This window comes from Coregonus clupeaformis, chromosome 11, assembly GCF_020615455.1.
Source record: "Coregonus clupeaformis isolate EN_2021a chromosome 11, ASM2061545v1, whole genome shotgun sequence".
NCBI lineage: Eukaryota > Metazoa > Chordata > Actinopteri > Salmoniformes > Salmonidae > Coregonus > Coregonus clupeaformis.
Genome location: NC_059202.1, coordinates 46,347,718 through 46,372,811, shown reverse-complemented (window position 1 = coordinate 46,372,811; position 25,094 = coordinate 46,347,718). Strand labels below are relative to the sequence as shown.

Below are 25,094 nucleotides of genomic sequence, written 5' to 3'. Positions count from 1 at the left end.
ATTGTGAAAGGCTATGGAGTTTGCGTTGCAAATTATTCAGATGAAATGTGTCTATTGGTATTTTAGTGCCACCTGTCAGTTATAACTGTGGATGCTATGGCTGAGCTGAGTTGAGCAGTGTGTCAATTTGTCCGATTATATGAAATATGCCGCCATCGGAGGCTATCGCTTGTGTATCTTGGCTACATCGGTATTTATAGTTGGTGGAAATATTTGTCGATTTCTGTTAATAGCCTATTTCACTCTGGTTGTATGGTGAACTTGGGCTTCATCAAGGTTTATTTGTGAGTAAATCTGGCTTCGATAATAACCAGTGTCTACCCAGCCACCAACTTCACCGCACATCACTGATGTAGGCCAAGTTTCAAGTAGTTATCGAATATGAAGTCCATGTATCAAGTGTTTAATGTATAAATCAAGGTAGTTTCAATCAGCCTTTCATGCCACAGGCTCCTTCAAAGCCCAATCAGTTTTACTTTCATCTTTCCATACAAATAATAACATGGTACTGCACTAGTCTGAAAATCTGACAACACAACACACAAATCTATATCTCAGCGTTCAGTTGTTCACATTACATGGTTGCAAAATGTGTTATTTTTTATTCATTTTTTTACAATTGGCCACTGAGACATACAGTTGCGGCCAAATATATTAGCACCCTTGCACTTTTCTTAAATAATTCCCTATTTCTTCTCAAATAAGTTGACATTTAAAAAAACTTTTGGTCAACTTATTGGATTTTCAATATTGTAGAACCAATTTTATTTTTGTAAACATAAGTTTACAATTTTAATGTAGAAAACAAAGACAAATGGCATGGACAAAATGATTGGCACCCCGGAGCTAGTACTTGGTTGCACAGCCTTTGGCCAATATAACTGCAGACAAACGCTTCTTGTAGCCATCAATAAGCTTTCTGCACCTTTCTATTGGCAATTTGGCCCACTTTTCAGCAGCAAACTGCTCTAATTATTCAATATTTGATGGGTGCCCTGTACCAACTGCTCGCCATAGGTTTTGGATGTAATTCAGATCTGGACTTTTTGCTGGCCAAGGTCCCCAGTACCAGAGGCAGCAAAACAACACCACAGTATTATCAAACCTCCATTATTTTTCATTGTAGGGAGGGTGTTCTTTTCATTGAACGCTTCATTTGGAGGCCAGTAAACAGAGCGCTGATCTGTATTGCCAAAGAGCTCTAATTTTGTTTAAATGGTCCACAGAACATTTCCCCCAGGATTTAGCCTTGTTTAGGTGGGTTTCTGAGAAGTTCAATCAATCAGGCTTACTTGTGTCTCCTTCAGCAGTGGGGTCTTCCTATGTTTACCAACGACTAAAATCAATTATGGAGGAGGTTCGATGATGCTGTGGGGTTGCTTTGCTGCCTCTGGTACTGGGCGCCTTGAATGTGTGCAAGACATGAAATCAGCAGATTATCAAGGTGTTTTGGAGTGCAATGTTCAACCCAGTGTCCAAAAACTGTCTTCCACAGTAGGACAACAACACACATATAAATCACCCTGGACTGTTCTGGAGTGGCCAGTGAAGAGTCCAGATCTGAATCACATCCATAACCTATGGCGAGAGGTGAAAATAGTAGAAATGTGCAGCAAGCTCATGATGGCTACAAGAAGCATTTCTTGGCAGTTACCTTGGACAAAGGCTGTGCAACCAAGTACTAGCTCCGGGGTGCCGATTGTATCCATGCCATTTGTCTTTATGTTTTAAATAAAATGTTAAACTTACATTTACAAACATGTAATTGGTTCTGCAATGTTGAAAATCCAATAACAAGGTTTGGAAACCAAACTTTCTTTTTCTATTTCAACTTATTGTAGAAGAAATAGGCAATTATTTAAGAAAAGTGCAAGGGTGCCAATATATTTGGCCGCAACTGTATGGGTAATGGGTATCTGATCCATTGACATGTTCAGCTTCTCAACAACAAAGAGATGTCATAACTGTGCCACATCAGAGGACTATGACATTTTCACATGTACTGTATGATAGAGAGAGAGAGTGTGTAGGTAGGTACAGTATGTATACAGCCATGAGCAGGCCTCTCCTCAGTCCTCCTCCTCTGTTGTGTCCCCGTGCCAGTTCAACAAGGGCTTCCGCTCAGGGGGGAGGGACGGCTCGATCCTCTGCCACCGATTGGGCGGCCAGATGATGTGGGAGGCACGGCCATGGACCAACCCCAGAGACACCTGCGGAGGGGAAGAGGGAGGAGAAGACCCTGGTCAAAGAACTATCATACTATCGCTCATTCTAACTGATCATTAGAATAAAGGGGCAGTTCCATGGCGTTAATGACATGTCTGCAGAAGGCTTGATGGCGGAAACGTGTCCATTGTGAATAGTGCTGCCCGTCTTTTTCAAGACAAATTTAACATGGAAACTCTGATACTACAAAAAATGTGTAAGGAAAATTGTGTTTTATTTTTTAAGATGGAATTGATTTAATTATTATTTTAGTTGTATTGTCATGACAGCAGTTAAATAGACTTTAATATGTGAACCGTTAAGCTAATTAAAACCAACAAATGATGTTGGACCGACTGCAAAATATTTGGTTTGTTATTATTTTCCCTGACAATCATGTCTATGTCAATTAAGCGGTTAGCACAAAACACACTGACCATTGTCAACTGCTATTAATGATGCCTATCTTTCAAAAGGCCTGTTATTTACAAACGAGAAACACAAGAATTATTCTGTTCTTCTTGAAGGTAAGGCTGAGTTTGGCTCATGCGTAGGAAATGGCACCCTATTCCCTAAATAGCACTCTACCATATAGAGAATAGGGTGCCTTTTTAGACGCCGATAGAGAAGGAAGCCTTTCTGATTGGCTCCCTTGGTAATGCATGTCCTGGGGGGTGATATCAACACCACATAGGCCTCTGGCCATGGCTAATTGAAAAAACATTTAAAACTACCAAAACAATACCTTAATTAATTCTGGCATGTCAAGATTAAAATAGAATGAAATGAATGGATTAATTTATTCTTCTTCTCTACTTCAATTGAACTACACTAGTTCCTGGCTGATAAGTACATGTGGAAACAAATCATATTAAATAGATTAAGTAATAATCCCTTAAAAATATATTTGGTCCATGCTTCATTCCCGGGTTTTGGCACCGAAAAATAAATACATTTGGTCAGGATTTCCAAATATATTGTACTAGCAGACATAATATACAGCAGACAGAAGATCCAGTACAGTGCCATTCCATTATACATTCCATTACAGAACATTCCTTCAATAATCCCCTAATACACTGAACAGAAATATAAACGCAACATGTAAAGTGTCGGTCCCATGTTTCATCCCATACATTTTCCATACGCACAAAAAGCTTATTTCTTTCAAATTTTGTGCACAAATTTGTTTACATCCCCGTTAGTGAGCATTCTCCTTTGCCAAGATAATCCATCCACCTGACAGGTGTGGCATATCAAGAAGGTGATTAAACAGCATGATCATTACACAGATGCACCTTGTGCTGGGGACAATAAAAGGCCACTCTAAAATGTGAAGTTTTGTCACACAACACAATGCCACAGCGGTCTCAAGATTTGAAGGAGCATGCAATTGGCATGCTGACTGCAGGAATGTCCACCAGAGCTGTTGCCAGAGAATTGAATGTTAATTTCTCTACCATGAGCCACCTCCGACGTCGTTTTAGAGAATTTGGCAGTACGCCCAACCAGCCTCACAACTGCAGACCACGTGTAGCCACGCCAGCCCAGGACCAGCACATCCGGCTTCTTCACCTGCGGGATGGTCTGAGACCAGCCACCTGGACAGCTGATGAAATTGTGGGTTTGCACAACCGAATAATTTCTGCACAAACTGTCAGAAACCGTCTCAGTGAAACTCATCTGCATGCTCGTCGTCCTCACCAGGGTCTTGACCTGACTGCAGTTCGGTGTCGTAACCGACTTCAGTGGGCAAATGCTCACCTTCGATGGCCACTGGCACGCTGGAGAAGTATGCTCTTCACGGATGAATCCCGGTTTCAACTGTACTGGGCAGATGGCAGACCGTGTGTATTGCGTTGTGTGGGCGAGTGGTTTGCTGATGTCAACGTTGTGAACAGAGTGCCCCATGGTGGCGGTGGGGTTATGGTATGGACAGGCATAAGCTACGGACAACGAACACAATTGCATTTTATCGATGGCAATTTAAAATTCACAGAGATACCGTGGCGAGATCCTGACGCCCATTGTCTTGCCATTCATCCGCTGCCATCACCTCGTTTCAGCATGATAATACACGGCCACATGTCGCAAGGATCTGTACACAATTCCTGGAAGCTGAAAATGTCCCATTTCTTCCATGGCCTACATACTCACCAGACATGTCACCCATTGAGCATGTTTGGGATGCTCTGGATCGACGTGTACAACAGTGTGTTCCAGCACCCGTAATGATTCAACATCTTCGCACAGCCATTGAAGAGGAGTGGGACAACATTCCACAAGCCACAATCAACAGCCTGATCAACTCTATGCGAAGGAGATGTGTCGCAATACATGAGGCAAATGGTGGTCACACCAGATACTGACTTTTTTCTAAACCACACCCCTACCTTTTTCTAAGGTATGTGTGACCAGCAAATGCATATCTGTATTCCCTGTCATATGAGATCCATAGATTTGGGCCTAATGAATTTATTTCAATTGATTGATTCCTTATATGAACTGTAATAGTAAAATCTTCAGAATTGTTGCATGTTGCGTTTATATTTTTGTTCAGTGTATATCAAGCCATCTCCGCTGCAGCAGCACATTGTGAGAGGAGAGCTTTAGAGTTGAGCCCTGGCCTGGGGATCAGAGTGTAATTTCCCCTCACAGCCAGCATAAACACTTCAATTCCACAGAGGAGAGGCGGGAGGGGGGCAAGAGGAGATAGAGGCTGCGTCCCAAATGGCACCCAGCCAGAGACTGTGAAGGGGATCTCCCTTCCATCACCCTGCAGGGCTGCTGCTGCGCTGGGTGGAGCTAGGGCTGTGACTGTAACTGAATAACCTTGTAACTGATGGTTATGGATGGAGACAATCATGAAAATAAAATAACAGTCAAAACCATTTAAATAGGCCTACATTCATTTTATTGTAGATAAACTTTTCCTAATAGCGGGAGTGTTTACTAATGATTACAAGCAATTGTTTTGCTAACTTAGTCTGTCTATTAAACTTTCTACATCGCCTCCTCTTTCCAACTGTCCTTTGATGCTTGAGCAGCTAATCCACTAGATGCACTGGGGTGTAGTCCGCTATAGGCTATGGCACTTCAGTAAAAACGTTATTTTATACAATGCATGTTTTCATTGCTTGCTAGTAAATAAATACATCGGTCTTCTTTAAAAAAGATTGGATGTGTCTGACTATTCATTCATTATGTATTAACAGCAGTTGACAAGGTTGTTCTGGCTCTGAGGCCTATAATGCACTAATGTCAAATGGACAATCCTCTCGAACCTGGCATGGTATAATTTGATACAGAATGTATACACTAATCAACACTGATCAGGCCCAGCCGATATGCCACTCTAGGCAATACAACAAAAATTGCCGCCCTCCTATCTCTGCAAAGTAAAACAGTAGCCTAGGCTATATAGTTTATTCCGCAATGGACTTTTATGAATGCCCATGTCGTAACCTACCATTTGTAAAACAGGCAATTTACCATTAATCCCTGTAATTTGGTTACATTAATTTATCTTAATGCATGTATTAATTACAGTCATATACCATTCTCGGAGTGGAAACATTTTTTGCGGAGTTCATAACCTGCTACAGAAACAAGTCTTGGTTTATTTCATACCATCATTTACACACTCCATGTGAGCAATGTGCATGTGTTTCTCCCTCAGAAGACTGAAAAAATGTGCCATGGGTCCTCAAATCCTCAAAATGTTATACAGCTGCACCATCGAGAGCATCCTGACTGGTCGCATCACTGCCTGGTATGGCAACTGCTCGGCCTCCGACCGCAAGGCATTACAGAGGGTCGTGCGTACGGCCCAGTACAAGCTTCCTGCCATCCAGGACCTCTATACCAGGGGGTGTCAGAGGAAGGCTCTAAAAATTATGAAAGATTGTTGGTTAAGGGCTTGTAAGTAAGCATTTCACTGTAATGTCTACACCTGTAGTATTCGGTGCATGTGGCAAATAACATTTTATTGTCTGGTTTTTCGGGGGGTTGACTTAAAACTGTCTGTCTGTCTGTGTGAGAGAGAGAGAGAGAGAGAGAGAGAGAGAGAGAGAGAGAGAGAGAGAGAGAGAGAGAGAGAGAGAGAGAGAGAGAGAGAGAGAGAGAGAGAGAGAGAGAGAGAGAGAGAGAGAGAGAGAGAGAGAGAGAGAGAGAGAGAGAGAGAGACTGAGTCTTTCTTTAATGGTACATCCTCATCTAATTAAAACCTCACCCCTTCCCCCACCCCTTTAAATAAAGTAAACACATTACCAATATCCCCTGTACTGCATACTCACCTTTTCCTCTACCCCATTAACCCAAACCTCGCCCACTCTACAACCGTATATCCAGACCATCTTCCTCAGCTATACAGACAGCCCCCCCAACACAACATATTTCTTGAAACATCTCCACACTTTTTATAATTTTATAAAACTCAAATTCCACCCTAAGGCGCGCAGAGACCATCCCATTAAATAATAGTAAAGGGTCTGTTATCACCCCACCTTTGACCCTGTTCCTCCTTGTTAGCCAAATAGCTAACTTTGACTGAGCAAACAGAAAATTCAACAACACACATTTTTCCTTTTCCTTATTTGAATACCTGTACCCCATTATAAACATCCCGACAGTAAAACCCACCCCCAACCTCTCACACAGACATTCCAACTGAGACATTAAAGGCATTAACCTGGCGCACACAGAAAACACATGAATCACAGTTTCACTCATGACACAGAAAGGACACCCCTGTCTGACTCCCGGTTCAACCCGTGCTAACCAGCTGTTAGTGGCCAGGGCCCATGTAGAACCCTCCACTGGAGGTCCCCTGACCTCTTTGGCACTGGGAGTTTGTAAAGCCCCCTCCATCTAAAACCCACCATACTCTCCGCTCCACATGCCCCCTGCCACTGATGTGCCTTCACTCCTGTTAGGATCCTAATGTTCCTTACCTTAATGCAGAGGTTGTATAGGGCTTTACCTCTCACCCCCTCAAACTCCCTCAGGCTCGGAGTGTTAAAATCTAACAAGTCCTCCAGACCCCCTTGCCAGTCCCCAGTCTCTGCCGTCACGTGCAGTGGCGGAAACATTGGTGGCCCCTCCCCCTTTGGCTGCTCAAACACCCTCCTTACCGGCTCGGACAGTGCCTCCTGGACTTCCCCCAGGAATCTCTCCAGCAGCCTAAGAGACGTTAGTCCTGTTTGTTTTGCTAGGACTTCTGGGGTTTTCCATCCATCCTCTCCCAGCAGTCGCAGGTCACCCAGCCTTAGTAATCCCGCTGCCATCAGTCGCCTCTTCAGGGTGGCTGACTGAACCCGATCTCAAAGGATGACTGGGTTGTGGAAGATAGGCTCCTCCCACACCCACAGCCCAGGCTCCACACCCCCCTTTTCGTGTGGGCCTTAGTAGCTGCCAGGCCCTCAGCACCGCAGAGTAAAAATCAGAGAGTCCTGCTGTACTCAGCCCCTCCAGCCTCATGAGGAATAGCTGCCGGTCCAACCCTAATCCGCCAGCTCTCCTCAGCAGCGCGCATGCTGGCTCCCTCCATCCGACATCAGTATGGTACAGCAGTCTCTGTGCCGCCTTTAGTCGGAATGCAGCCACCCTGCTCTCCAGTTCCACCAGGCCCTGTCCTCCTTTTACGGACATATACAACACTGCCGCCCTCAGCCAGTGATGGCCCGACCAGAAGAAATCCACCAGCTTGCGTTGCAGGTCTGCGAGCAGCCCGGCGGGGGGTTGAGGACAGCCAGTTTATGCCACAGGGAAGATGCCACCAGGTTGTTGATTATCAGCACCCTCCCTCTATGACACTTGGGACAGGAGCCACCTCCACCTGGCCAGTCTTGACACCACTGCCTGTGACAGCCCCTCCCAGTTCTTCCTGACCCACCTCTCCGAGCCCAGGTACACCCCAAATATTTTAAGCCCTTCACAACCCCAATGCAACCCCCCTGGAAGCAGAGGAGGGGCCCTATCCCCCCATGCTCTTTCCCCAGTTTACCTTAGCTGACGAAGCTCCCTCGTACACCTTCAGACTATTCTCTAGTGCCTGCATATCCTGACCATCCCTGACCATCACAGAAACGTCATCTGCATACGCTGACACTGCTATGCCTGTCCAGCACACTCCCTTCAGTCTCCTGCGTACCAGGCCCAAAAAAGGTTCAATGGCTAGTGTATATAACTGCCCTGATAGAGGGCATCCTTGTCTAATGCCCCGCCTCACCCAGACTGGCCTACTGAGCCCCCCTCCCACCTTAACCATACATGATGCCCCAGCATACAACATCTTCACATAGGCCAAAAACCTTTCCCCAAACCCAAACACAGACATCACATTAAACAGATACTCATGGTCCACTCTATCAAAAGCCTTCTCTTGATCTAAAGAGACCAGACCAAAGCTCACATTAGAACTTCTCGACAAGTCCAACATGTCCCTGATTAAGAACAAGTTGTCCGTGATTAAGCGTCCTGGTATGCAATATGTCTGGTCCTTGTGTACTATAGAGTCCAGATGGGACTTTAGTCTGTTAGCGAGGACCTTGGCAAATATCTTGTAGTCCGCACAGAGCAATGCCACAGGCCTCCAGTTCTTAAGTTCACACAAGTCCCCTTTTTTGGGCAGGAGAGTCAGAGCCGCCCGGCGGCAGCTCATCGGCAACTCTCCTACCCCGACGCATTCACGCAACACGCGAAAGAAGTCCAGTCCAATTATTCCCCAGAATTTTTTAAAACTCCACTGGGAGTCCATCGACCCCGGTGCACGGCCGGGGGACATCTGGGTTACGGCCTCTGCCAGTTATGGGACAACAGGGGAATGTCCATTTCATCCCTTTGTACCAGAGAGAGCTTAGGGAGTTCGGCAAACAAAACCTGAGCACACATAGGATCACACAGTTCTGCCTTATACAATTCAGTATAAAACTCCACAGTCCGCTCCCGCATCTCCCCCCACCACAGAGGTCACCCGCCCATCCGAAAGCCGTAGACAATGCATACCCTTGGCTTCACCGCTCTGTCTTTCCAAACCAAAGAAGAAGGAGCTGGGAGCATCCATCTCCTTGAGCATGGAGAACCTAGCTCTTACAAGTGCTCCCTTTGCTTTAACCTGGAAAAAACTGCCCAGGTCCCTACGTAGTTCAGCTAGATTAACCTGGAGGCCTACATTGCCTTGCCCCACCAGCTCTACCTCCATCTCACTAATACTACGTTCGAGTTCCCCCAATACGCTCCTAGCCTCTGAGGATGACAGAGCTGTATACTGTTGGCAGAAAAGCCGAATTTGGACTTTTCTCACATCCCACCATTGACTCAGAGACTCATACTCCTCTCTTCGCTGCCCCCACCTTTCCCAAAAAGTCTGGAAACCTGAGCAAAAAGTGGCATCTTGTAAGAGCTTTACATTAAACTTCCAATAGGATGCCTGCCGAGGCCCTGGTGAAATAGACAGCCGAGCCATGGTTATGTGATGATCCGAAAAACCCACCGGGAGAATGGTAGCGCCCAACAACCTATTGCTCTGATTCCTGGACATGTACAATCGATCAAGCCGGGCTGCACTCACCCTAGCCCCAAAGACCTTCACCCACGTATATTGTCTTGTGTTGGGATGTCTAGTTCTCCAAACATCAACTAGGTCAAATTGATTAATAATGTCCCTTAACACCCCCACTGAGCCTGAATGAGGCTCCTCCCCATTTCTGTCTTTCGTAAAATCCATCGTACAGTTCCAGTCCCCGCCAACCACCAGCGTCTCCTCAGGCGCTACCTGTGAGAGTTCCTTTCTAAGACACCCAAATAGAAGCCCCCTCTCTCTCCCTGTGTTGGGCGCATACACATTTATAAAGACAAAACCCCTGTTGTTAATTTCTGCCTTTACTACAAGCAGTCTACCTGTACACACCTCTTTTGAGGAGCAAATTTTTACAGACAGACCCGGTACAAAAAGGACTGCCACCCCTGCACTAACATTTGTTCCATGGCTCAGCACACTTGCCCCTTTCCACCAGAGCCCCCAATCAACTTCATTCACCACATCGCTATGCGTCTCCTGCAGAAACAACACTGTTTTACATATTCACCCAACACACTCCTCTTTCCCGCATCTCTGGCACCATTAATATTAAGCGAGCCTACCCAAAGTCTCCATAAGAAGTGGGAGAAAAGCCAGCAAAGAAAGAGACCAATAGCAAAGCTCAAAAAGCTCCAGTGCCAGAAAGAAAACTTTCATCTAGACAGTGTCTGAAGGTAGACCTTTACGCACAGTTGTGACCCACTTCCTTAACCTAAACCGTTTCCTGGGTGAGAGGACACCATGCCCCTCATTTTTCATTGCATGTTGCACTGATCTTACAAACTTTCCCGGATCGCAAAAAAAAGCCTCAAGATTAACTTTTTTCCCCTTAGTCTCCTTCAGGAACCTTGACAGTTCCGTCACCGTGTACTTTGACCCCTCTGACTGACTGGCTGTCAGCTCTGGACCCATTGAGGAGGAGTCTGAAAAGAAATCCTCATCGGCTTCTTCCTCAGACTCACCTTCCTCCTCCTCATCTCCATCTCCCAACCTGACCACCTGTCCTTCCTCTCTAGTCGGGGCCTCCCCCCCCAGCACCAGGCAACCTGACCACCTGCCCTTCCTCTCTAGTCGGGGCCTCCCCCCCCAGCACCAGGCAAAGGTTCCTTGGTGTCTTTCATCACACCAGCCTCTGCCCTCCCACCTCCTTTCTTCTCCCCCTTTTTCCTCTTCCGCTTGACACCCTCCTCCACCCCTCCTAGTCGCTTACCCTTCCCCACTACACTCTCCTCATCCACTAACATAACCTGACTAGACCCAGCCTCATCTACACCACCATCTATAGCATGACTAGACCCAGCCTCACCTACACCACCATCCATAACCTGACTAGGCCCAGCCTCATCTACACCACCATCTATAACATGACTAGACCCAGCCTCAGCTACACCACCATCCATCACACGACTAGACCCAGCCTCATCTACACCACCACCTATAGCATGACTAGGCCCAGCCTCAGCTACACCCTCATCTATAGCATGACTAGACCCAGCCCCATCTACACCACCACCTATAGCATGACTAGACCCAGCCTCATCTACACCACCACCTATAGCATGACTAGACCCAGCCTCTGCTGCCTGCGTCTCATGGCCCCCTGCACGTTGACCTCGATTTCCCCCACTGGCGCTTGAACCTTCACCTTGTCTACGGCCTTTATGTGGGCACGCAAAGCTCTTATGCCCCAAATCCCCACACTCAAAACACCGTAGACTATCTGTGCTGGCAAAACCTGCGTAGAGCCCCTCCCCATGCCTCACTTTAAAGTGCACATTTAACTGTTGCTCATTGTTGTTCAGAAACATGAACACTTGCCTCCGGGAATGAAACAACGTGCTTGGACGGCATCTGCCTGAAAACCTGCCGACAGTACACGAAAACCACTAGCAAACTTACCAAAACGACTCAACACCTTCCTGATTTGATCATCCATAATAAACGGAGGCAAATTTGCAACTACCACCCTGGTCGAAGGGGTAGAAAGAGGAGAAATTGGCACCAACACATCCCTTACAAATATTCCGCTTGAAATGAGCCTACCCACCAAATTTGCCCTTTTCATGAACACAACCACAGCTTTGTTCATTCTGGACGCGGAATGTATAAATTCGGCTCCTACCTGTTCGCCGACCGCGAGCAGAACCTCCTCCACCTTAATTCCATTATCGGGAACACACCTGACTCCATGCCGTAACGACAGCGTCTCCTCCGCGCTAGGCTGCGAAGCCATCGCTCACACCTCACCGTTCAAAACCCCAGGAAACTAAACCTCTGTCCTCTTCCTCTCTAACTTTGAAAAATAAAAAACAGTGAGTACCACTAAAACAAACAGTGCATTAACCCTCCACCATAGAAAAGAGAAAACAAGGAAGGAAACAAACAAATTAGTTAGGACAAGCCCTCCACACCAAACACTCAAACTCCAAAAAACTCCCAGCATGCACAGAGAGAGAGAGAGAGAGAGAGAGAGAGAGAGAGAGAGAGAGAGAGAGAGAGAGAGAGAGAGAGAGAGAGAGAGAGAGAGAGAGAGAGAGAGAGAGACTTCGCTAAGCCCGACCCCCTTGGTTACTGTTGCAACCTCTGACAACATTTTCTCAGGAATCCCAATTCCATATTTTCAATAACCTTGCAAACATTTCTAAAAACATGTTTTCACTTTGTGATTATGGGGTATTGTGTTTAAATCTATTTAATCCATTTTGAATTCAGGCTGTAAGACAACAAAATGTGGAATAAGTCAACGGGTATGAATACTTTCTGATGATATAGAAAGACAAAAGCAAGGTGTTTTGGTGCATTTTAAAAAATCAGACACACACACAAAGGACTGGAGACTGATGCCAAGGCTTTCATAAATACACAATAAAATCCTCAAAAGACATTTCAAGGCTGTGGGAGTGAGGCGAGGTGGCCTAGAAGGCTAAACTAGCTGGTCCACTCTGTTCCCTCACACAAGAGAAATGAGTGCCAAGGCCTTGTAGACATCAGGGGTATCTGACAAATGGCTCCAGAATACCAACACTTCTCCCTTCTTCCTCAGAAGGCTTAGTTTAGGGACTGGGAGTGAGAAAAGAGCCACTAAACGTTGTCATAGGAATGGATTTGGTACACAACTCACAAGCTTATTGCTGTAGTTGGGTGGGTGATAACCACTATGCCATTTATTGACCTGATCTGGACAATGAATATGCTTGCTTTTTAGATTTTAGTTTAAATGTAATTTTAAATGCCGCTGGAAAAGAATAAGACATTGAAGCCCCACAATACGATAAAGTACAATTTATTTTTAGTTGTTCGTACTCCCAAAACCTGTCTACAAAGCAACTGTTGAACGCCATTTCAGGCATTCAGCATATTTCAAGCTACAATACATAATCTGATTTAGGCAAAAGGTATGACTGTGATATTTGTTTAGCTCTATCCAACCTGACAGCTCACTCAGCGACTTCATCTCACTCTGCACTTTATCCTGCACCTGGCTCTCCAGGGAGCGTGTGTGTGAGTGAATGAGAGAAGTGCTTTACTGAGAGGCATGTTTATTCACTTCCTAGCGAGAAATATACTTACATTTAGGAGCAAAACAAGGTTCAGTGCACCCATTTAAAATTAAGTCAACACAACAGAAAATGTGAACATTTCTTCCTCTTTGGTTGTTCTTCCACCACAAAATGGACTAATTTAAATTTTACAAGGAGGACACATATTTTAGTAACAAAGAACCTTTCACGTCGGTGGAACACACCTTTAGTGAAATGTAATCAAGACAGGATTTACATTTCACAAAATATATATTTTTTTATGCCTTCAGAAAGTAGGTCACACCCCTTGACTTTTTCCACATTTTGTTGTGTTACAGCCTGAATTTAAAATGTATTCAATTGAGATTGTTTTGTCACAAGCCTACACACAATACCCCATAATGACAAAGTGGAATGATGTTTTTAACATTTTTACAAATTAATTACAAATCAAAAGCTGAAATATCTTGAGTCAATAAGTATTCAACCCCTTTGTTATGGCAAGCCTAAATAAATTCAGGAGTAAAAATGCGTTTAACAATTTACATAATAAGTTGCATGGACTAAAATAACTACAGTGAGGGAAAAAAGTATTTGATCCCCTGCTGATTTTGTACGTTTGCCCACTGACAAAGACATGATCAGTCTATAATTTTAATGGTAGTTTATTTGAACAGTGAGAGACAGAATAAAAACAAACAAAAAACCAGAAAAACGCATGTCAAAAATGTTATAAATTGATTTGCATTTTAATGAGGGAAATAAGTATTTGACCCCTCTGCAAAACATGACTTAGTACTTGGTGGCAAAACCCTTGTTGGCAATCACAGAGGTCAGACGTTTCTTGTAGTTGGCCACCAGGTTTGCACACATCTCAGGAGGGATTCTGTCCCACTCTTCTTTGCAGATCTTCTCCAAATCATTAAGGTTTCGAGGCTGACGTTTGGAAACTCGAACCTTCAGCTCCCTCCACAGATTTTCTATGGGATTAAGGTCTGGAGACTGGCTAGGCCACTCCAGGACCTTAATGTGCTTCTTCTTGAGCCACTCCTTTGTTGCCTTGGCCGTGTGTTTTGGGTCATTGTCATGCTGGAATAGCCATCACGACCCATTTTCAATGCCCTGGCTGAGGGAAGGAGGTTCTCACCCAAGATTTGACGGTACATGGCCCCGTTCATCGTCCCTTTGATGCGGTGAAGTTGTCCTGTCCCCTTAGCAGAAAAACACCCCCAAAGCATAATGTTTCCACTTCCATGTTTGACGGTGGGGATGGTGTTCTTGGGGTCATAGGCAGCGTTCGTCCTCCTCCAAACACGGCGAGTTGAGTTGATGCCAAAGAGCTCCATTTTGGTCTCATCTGACCACAACACTTTCACCCAGTTCTCCTCTGAATCATTCAGATGTTCATTGGCAAACTTCAGACGGCCCTGTATATGTGCTTTCTTGAGCAGGGGGACCTTGCGGGCGCTGCAGGATTTCAGTCCTTCACGGCGTAGTGTGTTACCAATTGTTTTCTTGGTGACTATGGTCCCAGCTGCCTTGAGATCATTAACAAGATCCTCCCGTGTAGTTCTGGGCTGATTCCTCACTTGATCATTGCAACTCCACGAGGTGTGATCTTGCATGGAGCCCCAGGCCGAGGGAGATTGACAGTTATTTTGTGTTTCTTCCATTTGCGAATAATCGCACCAACTGTTGTCACCTTCTCACCAAGCTGCTTGGCGATGGTTTTGTAGCCCATTCCAGCCTTGTGTAGGTCTACAATCTTGTCCCTGACATCCTTGGAGAGCTCTTTGGTCTTGGCCATGGTGGAGAGTTTGGAATCTGATTAAATGATTGCTTCTGTGGACAGGTGTCTTTTATACTTTTTTCCCTCACTGTATGTGCAATAATAGTGTTTAACATGATTTTTGAATGACTACCTCATCTTTGTACCCCACACATGTAATTATCTGTAAGGTCCCACAGTCGAGCAGTGAATTTCAAACACAGATTCAACCACAAAGACCAGGGAGGTTTTCCAATGCCTCGCAAAGAAGGGCACCTATTGGTAGATGGGTAAAAAATTATAAAAAGGAGACATTGAATATCCTTTTGAGCATGGTAGACCCAGTCACTAAAAAGCTGAAGGAGTCCTTCCTAACTCAGTTGCCAGAGAGGAAGGAAACCACTCAGGGATTTCACCACGAGGCCAATAGTGACTTTAAAACAGTTACAGAGTTTAATGACTGTGATAGAAGAAAATTGAGAAAGGATCGACAATATTGTAGTTACTCCACAGTACTAACCTAAATGACAGAGTGAAAAGAAGGAAGCCTGTACAGAATACATGTATTCCAAAACATGCATCCTGTTTGCAATAAGGCACTAAAGTAAAACTGCAAAAAATGTGGCAAAGAAATTAACTTTATGTCCTGAAAGCAAAGGGTTATGTTTGGGGCAAATCCAACACAACACTGATTACCATTCTTCATATTTTCAAGCATAGTGGTGGCTGCATCATGTTATGGGTATGCTTGTCATCGGCAAGGACTAGGGAGTTTTTTTGTTGTTGATAAAAATAAACGGAATAGAGTCAAGCACAGGCAAAATCCTAGAGGAAAACCTAGTTCAGTCTGCTTTCCAACAGACACATTCACCTTTCAGCAGGACAATAACCTAAAACACAAGGCCAAATATACACTGGAATTGCTTACAAAGACGACATCGCATGTTCCTGAGTGGCCTAGTTACAGTTTTGACTTAAAACGGCTTGAAAATCTATGGCAAGACTTGAAAGTGACTGTCTAGCAATGATCAACAACTAACTTGACAGAGCATGAATAATCTGCAACTATTGTACAATCCAGGTGTGCAAAGCTCTTAGAGACTTACCCAGAAAGACTCTCAGCTGTAATCGGTGACAAAGGTGATTCTAACATGTATTGACTCGGGGTTGAACATTTATGTAATTAAGATATTAGTGTTTTATTTTTCATAATTTTTTAACAAATATTTGCATTTTTCTTCCACTTTGGCATTACATAGTATTTTGTGTAGATCATTGACAAAACATGACAATTAAATCCCACCTTGTAACACAACAAAATGTGGAAAAAGTCAAGGGGTGTGAATACTTTCTGAAGGCACTGTACATTCTAAAATGGACCCTTGGCTAAGCCCAGACCCCCTTGGTTACTGTTTTAACCTCGGACAACATTTTACCGGGAAGCTCAATTCCCCATTCAACTACTGGCGAAATCCCCTCACAATGATCTCAAACTATGTTTTTAATACCCAATTAAATCAAACACAGACTACCCTTTGCTAATCAGGGAACTCTCGGTATGTTGTGGTGGACTGTCATTACAATTGCTTTACGGGAACCTGGTAAAATTATGTTAGTAGTGTGGCTAGCCACTGAATGGCTTTGAATTCACTGTCAGCATGCAGTCAAAGCTACTAACCACTTTTGGAGCTAACTAGTGCGCTCAAATCGTATCCTGATGTCGACAGCAGATGGGAGTTGTATTCATAACATGGCTAACTTAGCCAGCTAACTTGCATTTCGAGTTATATTAAGTGGCTAGCTAGCTAGCAACATTTGGTGGTCAATGAGACAGAGCTAGCTAGCTAACCAGCTAAAAAGCTAGCAAACAATGTAACAAAAGTATAATTTCAGATTCTAAAAATACTCCATCAACAGTCTCTGCATTTCAGGAATCACAGTAGCAAGTACCCCAGAAGGGTATACTACGTACCTGGTTATTTTTTTTATATTTAATCACTTACAGGAGCAATTAGGGTTAAGTGCCTTTAAGGGAATCACAGATTTTTCACCTACGCCTCTCCCCTTCTGGTTGAGGAGTTAGCGAGGTAACTTTGGTAAACTCTGAGTTCAACTCGGGATAACAAGTACCACGAAAGTGGCTCACCTTTTAGCCAGATACAGGTCATTTCTATGGCAACAAATGATTTAGAACTAAGCTGCTCCAGGGCAGGCAAACTCAGGGCTAATGAAGTGTCTGAGCTGCGACTTGAGGACCAATGAAATCAGATTCCCTCCCTCATGCAAACATTGCATCATCATCTCCTTTATTTGAGGAAGACGACTGATTTAAATATTTTATTAATCAAATGTTTTGTGTAAAAAAAAATCTTCATACTTATACACCCATCACATTACATACAGTATTTAGTAATGACAGGATGCATTAGAAAGTTCACGTACAGTAAAACTTTAGTATGACGTTATAAAATAATTATATAGACAGGAGTGGTGAAAAGGGTGATGTATGCATTGATTAGCACACCAAAGCACATCAAAGACGGCATTAACGATAAATAATAATAGAAAGATGGCACTTGTAATAGCCTATTTCACATCACAGCCTGCTTAATTTGTAAGATAACTTTTCTTGCATGTTGATTTCGGCTAAAATGAAAATGTTGCACTGCCTCGCCCATGGATTGATGTTTCAGCATTGTCTCAATGAAGAGTTTGGCGTTCGACTAGCCACGTGCAATATGCACACACAGTTACAAGCCTGCTAGAGAGAGTTAGCGGCAGGCGAATGAGCAATATCCACCTTCGTAATACGGATGAAGCCTGAGCTGGAATGTGAATCTAAATGAAGATAGCTAATTTCAGAAAAGCCTGGGTACATCTAGCTGTATACCCCTCTGGTACGCTGTTCAATTATTTAGCCATATAAACAATTTGGTTTTGGATGAAAACTCAGTTTTTGCAATGCCCTCAATGGCTTCCATGCGTTTAAAACGTGCCACAGATTCCTGTACTGTGTTCAAAGAAACAACACAAATGACACAATGTCAGTATGACCAATGCATTTCTTACTGAGGTGGTGAGATGGCCTAATAAGCATGCAGGCATAAGCTAACAGTGGTCACAGTGCATACATACAGTACCACACTGTATAGGCCAACATAAGAAGTAGCCCTACAATCATAACAGAGGGCTTGCAGATCCAATGGGAAATAGGATATAATAAGACATTAATGAGTTAAGGAAACGGTTTCCTTAAATTAACTGTTCCCTTAAAGTATTCTGTTCATGGCCAATAAACAAACTGCTTACAATAATGAAATCCACAAAATCATCCCCAAACCACCCAAACTCCTCTCTATCCAAATACTTAAAACTTGTCATCCAGCAACAGACAGAGAGTACTGACTGACATGGAACCATCCAAAACCAACTTCAATCACTTCAGAAAATAAATCCCCCCACAAACCAGCAGCTGACCCAGTTAAATGTCAAGTACAAAGTTATTTCTTTAAAGGATTGGAACACTACAGATGGATAATTCCCTGGCCTCTGCTCTGCAGCTTCCTTCCTCCATCCAATGACAGCTCCCTGAAATACTTTGTCAAAATCCAAAAAGCACAGAGCGCCTCGCTGCCCGATCACTCACTCCTCGTCACTACTTTCAGACCCTTATCAAGACACATTTGTTACTGCCCGACAAGGATGAGGATATGTATGGAAAATACAACAATGAAATACGTCAAGCCTTCTTTCCACACAGGCAGGAGAGGCTGCCGGGCCCACATGCCCAATGAGGCCTGTCAGAGATTAATAGCACTGACTATACCTACCTGCCATATGGAGAAACTGTTCAGAGTTTCTTTCCTCTGAGGGAACAACTTTGTCGTAATAAGCAGCACAAAAATTACAAATGTAGAACCCAGGTTTGTTCTCCAATGCATGGCTATTCAATTATTTTCCTTTTCCTTATTAAGGACTCCCAGGGTCTTTTTAGGCCCCATTGTTGGAGTTCCAATGTGGAGCTGCTGGACACGACTCAGACAAGCTGTGCTTTGCTTTGCTTTTCAATGGCATGGGCCAAAGCCTTATACTTATATACAAATATAATGTTTTGATATCCAAATATAAGGCTTTTATATCAAAATATAAGGCTCAGGCATGAGCCATTCCTATTGTGTAGTTGAAAACTGAGCACATCAATGTGCAGGAGGGAATTTGAGCAGAAAAGTGGCTTACCGGTCCAAAGCTGTTGCTGTCCAGACTGTGGCCGTGATGGTCCCCCTCGATCCAAAAGTGGCCATCAGGGACCCTGAGATAGCGGTTCTTATAGCCAAGCGTCCTGCAGAGAGAAATGGAGGGCGGAGGTTTGGATCATGGATAAAACACATTAGCCAGGTTAATACAACCCACATTTACTTCAGAACCTAGCTATGAAAGAAAGGCAGTCATTAACATTGATTGAGCTGCGGGATCAATTGAAAACAACAATAAACACATTGAAATTAGACAAGACAAAAGGCAAAATTTAAATCGAGAATAAAGTTAATCTACCTACAGTGAGGGAATTAAGTATTTGATCCCCTGCTGATTTTTGTACGTTTGCCCACTGACAAAGACATGATCAGTCTATAATTTTAATGGTAGGTTTATTTGAACAGTGAGAGACAGAATAAAAACAAAACAAAAACAGAAAAACGCATGTCAAAAATGTTATAAATTGATTTGCATTTTAATGAGGGAAATAAGTATTTTTTTGTTGTTATTCTGTCTCTCACTGTTCAAATAAACCTACCATTAAAATTATAGACTGATCATTTCTTTGTCAGTGGGCAAACGTACAAAATCAGCAGGGGATCTAATACTTTTTTCCCTCACTGTACATCTGCATTCAGGAAATTGACATTTTCGTTTCATTATGGTTTATCACCTTTCTACTAAATCATCCATCTGCCAGGCATCCTCCCTTTAGATTCGACTATTATCTTGAAGTCAAATCTAATCTAATCAGATGAGGACAAACATGCTTTGTGTGTAATGACTAATGAGATATGGACAGGACAGCTCACTCCCTTAGGTCTAGTCTCTGGTTGCGTCCCTTAATGGTACACTACTCCCTATATATAGCCCCTTCGGCCCTGGTCAAAAGTAGTACACTATATTAGGGAATAGGGTCCATTTGGGACGTAACCTCTATCTGATCGGTTCCCCTCCAGACTAGTTTAGCTTCAATCAACTATTTTGCGGAGTGAGGACAGGGTGGTATACACCATCAATCACCTGGCCACTTAGCTGTGACTGAGCCCTGATGCATGGTTCATATCAGGAACATTGTAAATTACGGGGAAATGACTTTTTAAATGACAATTCTTCTCCTATTCCTTTCCAGGGCAATGTTACAGGAGCCTAAATGACTACTCTTTAGACCTTGGACCAAAATATTGATTTGGCTGCTGGGGGAAAAAAATTTTTTATTGTCACATACACCGGATAGGTGGTGAAATATGTTGTTTTACATGGTCAGCCATAGTAGTATAGCGCCACTGGAGCAAATTAAGGTTAAGTGCCTTGCTCAAGGGCACATCAACACATTTTTCACCTTGTCTGCCTGGGTATTGCAACCTTTCGGTTACTGACCCAACGCTCTAACCGCTAGGTTACCTGCTGCCCTGTCTGTTCTCCAGCAAACTGAAGTTCAGTGACTTTGAAATGTCAGGGGTTAGGCCTACATACAGTATCTGAACACAAACAATACAAGAACAAAATACTGGCTACTTCAAAATCTAGCGATTATATCCAAATAGGGCCTATCTTATTTGTACAGTAGAATAGTCTGCAGTAACACTTTATAATAACTTTAAGGAGACATTTGTTATCTATTTATAAGCAGTGTTCATATACATGTATTAATAAATGATTATTCAATGGGGTATACACTACGTACTTATTCATAGTTTATCAAATAGTTTATTAATGAACATTATTATAAAGTGTTACCTAATCAGCTACCCCTGCTATGCTCAGTAAAAATAACCGTTTTGTGGGAAGACAAAAACAGGTTGCATCCCAAATGGCACCCTATTCCCTACATAGGGCACTACTTTGACCAGAGCTTGTTGGGTCCTGGTCAAAAGTAGGGCACTAAATAGGAAATAGGGTGCCATTAGGGATGCTTCAAAGCAAACAGAGTTCAAAGCGAATATACAGACTCCTGTATTAATGCTGTTTGCATGTGACTCACTTCCTGGCAGTGTCTAGCAGCTACAAAGGGCTTAGGGTGCGTTCAGGAGTTTGGGCAGACTCTCAGACAGTCTCAGCATTGAGTTGTGTTAAAAAGTGATGTGCTCTCTACCTCTGTTTTGTGGGTTTAAACAATAGCTGCCTGGTACAGTGGAGGTTTGATGGAGGTTAATGGGATAGGCCTATAGGGCACAGATACACATGATAATGGTCATATGAAACACGATAATGATGATGTGTAAAAGCTTGAGGTAAATTGGATAGGTCAAGTCAAAGGCTCAGTTTCAATATCTAGACTAAGAAGAATACCACTGCGAATGAATCAAATGTGTTGGACATGCATCCTAAGTGGTATGCTATCATGGACATGGGAACACACAGCCATAATCTTGTCCACCAGCCATGTCTGACAGCCTGCCTGGCACACCACACTGGGTTGTTCTGTACCTCTATGAACACCAGAATCTCCATCTTGAGGTAGCTATTCCTCATACACTTCATATGAATATACTCCACATTTCCCTCAATGTATGTATTCCAGTCATCAGCTTTACACAGCGTCCCTGACAATACAGTGGCGTAACACTTGGCCTTTCTGTTTGTTTTAAAGCTGTGATTCGATTGCAACGCGATTTATGTCCCGTAAGCCATCATTGTTTGGAGATGAATCTCCGAAACGGCCCTCTATATCTCTGAGGAGGGGCTCAGTTCAGAGGGATACACATTGCACACGCGCACACACACACACACACACCACTCAGAGGGCTGTAAATGGCTGAGAGGCCTCTTTCCTGTCTCTGTGCATGGCGAGATTAAAACCATAGCTGTGATTTATAGCATGGCTGGCCCCACAGGCTAACACACATGCACACACACACCAGCCTCAGCCAGTGTGGGCAATCATCAAACCCCCATGTTAATTATTCATCTATCTCCTCCCAGGCAATACAAGTGACTCGTAATTTGTTCAGCGGCACCCGTCACAAATAGTTGGCAGAGTGATTTACATGGCGACATTGTGTTATGAGTAGTGGCACCCGAAGATTTGAAGCTGGTTGATAAGAAATACTGGGGTTTAAGATGGAGCTTCGAATTCATGAGTAAACAAGCAGTTGTCTTCTCATAGGAAGTCTCTGCATAGGCCTTTAAGACACCCTTTATTTTATGTTATTTTATTGCCTTTTGTTTCGTTTTTCCTTTATAATGTGTTGTGGGTTTTAAGTTTGATTTGATTTGATAAAGCTATGGGGGAAAAAACAAATTATGTACGTACTTGATGAAGTCTCCCTCAAGTGCTATGACTCGCTTGATGATCTTCTGCTGGGGGTTCTTGGGAGACCTGAAACAATAAATATACAGTATATCAATGAAATATATGATAAAGATAGATAAATGTATATGAGGTCATAACACCAATAAACCATGACGTACTGTCTGTGCTGTAGCGACCCTATTCACTCTACTCATTAATAAAAGTTAATAAAAAAACACTATTCACAACACTAGATTGAACTGGAATCAGTGTTCCTCACCAGCAGACTAAGAAACTGACTATACTGCAGTGAGTGTTGGGTGGGTTCAAGTACCAGGATCTTATTCCTCCTCCTTCCCTCTCTATCTCTCAACATGTGGACCTCACACACCACAGGGGAACACAAACATAGCAGTACCATGGTAGACAGAGCTCATTCGCTTTATGTTGCTAATGAACCCTTAATAACCCACAATGCTCAGTTCATGAATTCTACAACCATTATTGCCATGCTGATGACCTCCTTCTCCAAGCCACGAAATACTTCTAAGTAGCCAACAAAGACAAGATTAATTTGATATCAACAATGGCAGTCCTTTTGAGGCCATACAAAGCAATGGCATTCACATTCTGGATACAAAATGAGTCTAATAAACAGGTAATATAGAAAAGATTTGTAGTTTTTTACTCTCTCGCTTGGACGTGATGTTCAAGTCCATGATCAATTATATTACAATGATCAAAATTATTCTATTCTTTCCACAGGTTTTCTAGATAAATGTGAGGCTACCAGGGAGCCAGAGATACACAGGTGTTCAGTTCATAGTGTCTGGCCAAATGAGGGACATCTACACAAAGGCATTGAATAATGACCCACAGAAACCGCAGTTTGTTAAACGTTGCCTTCAAACGCCCAGAGAATCAAACAGAAATGCCAGTCTTAATAAGAAGCCACATCCATTCTCCATTCCTCCCCTGCTCTCTCCCGCCCTCAGTCTCCCTCCCTCACTCTCTCTTTAACACACACACTGACACATACACACAAGCACACTCTCTCTGTCACTCTCTTTCTTCCACTCTCTGCCACGCATACACACACATTTGCTCTCTCTCCTCCTCCACATCCCCCCTCCCTCTTTGCCTCAGGAATACAGGGGATCATGACTGATTGACAACCTGCTCAGCCAATCAGAATTACCAGCAGCTCAGAGAACCCGCAAGCTAAACAGGGGTTGGCCTGTCTCTAGCGAAGCTGTGTGTGTGGATTAGGGCTGTGACGGTCATGGATTTTTGGATGGCGGTAATTGGCCAGCCAAATGTCCGCGGTGCTACATCAGATGACCTGGCCTCCACAATCACCCGACCTCAACCCAATTGAGATGGTTTGGGATGAGTTGGACTGCAGAGTGAAGGAAAAGCAGCCAACATGTGCTCAGCATATGTGGGAACTCCTTCAAGACTGTTTGAAAAGCATTCCACATGAAGCTGGTTCAGAGAATGCCAAGAGTGTATATTTGAAGAATCTCAAATATAAAAAATATGTTCATTTGTTGAACACTTTTTTGGTTACTACATGATTCAATATGTGTTATTCCATAGTTTTGATGTATTCACTATTATTCTACAATGTAGAAAAAGCCTTGAATGAGTAGGTATGTCCAAACTTTTGACTGGTACTGTGTGTATATATATATATATATAAAAATTGTTTTAAGCACATTTTCTCCTCCGCTCCTGACTGCATGTGCTGCCATAGAAATAGAATGAATAGAACGGGCATCCCTATTTATGATGGTATAATGTGTGGACTGGCGGCCACTGCGAGGAGCAAAGCAGGAAGTAAAAGCAGGAAGTGTATCGATCAATATGTGCTGTGATTTGTTGATTCAACTCAACTGACATTACAAAAAATACATTCCAATGCATAAGCCACATCAGTTAACATAATTTGAATTAACATTCTACATTACCATGAAAATTATTGCATCACAATACCAGGCAGCCATTGCGAGTGTATCCAGGGTTTTTTCTGGATCAAAAAGGAGCTTACGTGGTGGTCATGGCATGGAGCTTGGCAATGGGCTTGGTTAGCGTGGCTGAATTTTAGAGACTATTTTAGAGGCCCCCTTGCCCACATCTTGGCGGTGTAGAGATTATTTTTGCATGTTGAAGTCAATTTCCTGCAATTCTACACATTTTGCCATGGAGCTAAGAGAAAATGTTGCAGTTTTAAAGCTAATTTCTTGGAATTCTATGCATTTTGCCATGGCTAATGCTGTGTTCTTTTGCTCAAACATAATAACAAATTAAATCCTGCTAAATGCATTGTTTTGGGAATTTTCTATTCTCCCTGACAATCTAGCTTTTATATAGGTGATTGATAGTTCTCAAAGATTATATTATAAAAAAATATATAGGTCCATTATCTTTTCTACATACACTATATATACAAAAGTATGTGGACAACCCTTCAAATTAGTGGATCCGGCTATTTCAGCCACACCCCGTTGCTGACAGGTGTATAAATCGAGC

At 43.3% G+C, this 25,094-nt stretch overlaps 1 protein-coding gene across 2 annotated transcripts in view; it reads right to left on the bottom strand.

The window, feature by feature from the left end:
• Nucleotides 1-382: 382 nt before the first annotated feature.
• Nucleotides 383-25,094, bottom strand: part of LOC121576898 (mitochondrial inner membrane protease subunit 2) — a 176,515-nt gene continuing 151,803 nt past the window's right edge. For both annotated transcript variants that reach the window (XM_041890451.2, XM_041890452.2), the window contains 3 exons: nt 22,584-22,649; nt 19,310-19,412; nt 383-2,210 (listed from right to left, as the gene is read on the bottom strand). In XM_041890451.2, coding sequence (XP_041746385.1) covers nt 2,070-2,210; nt 19,310-19,412; nt 22,584-22,649 — 310 coding nt within the window. In that variant the 3' untranslated portion in view covers nt 383-2,069. The remainder of the gene's footprint in view (nt 2,211-19,309; nt 19,413-22,583; nt 22,650-25,094) is intronic.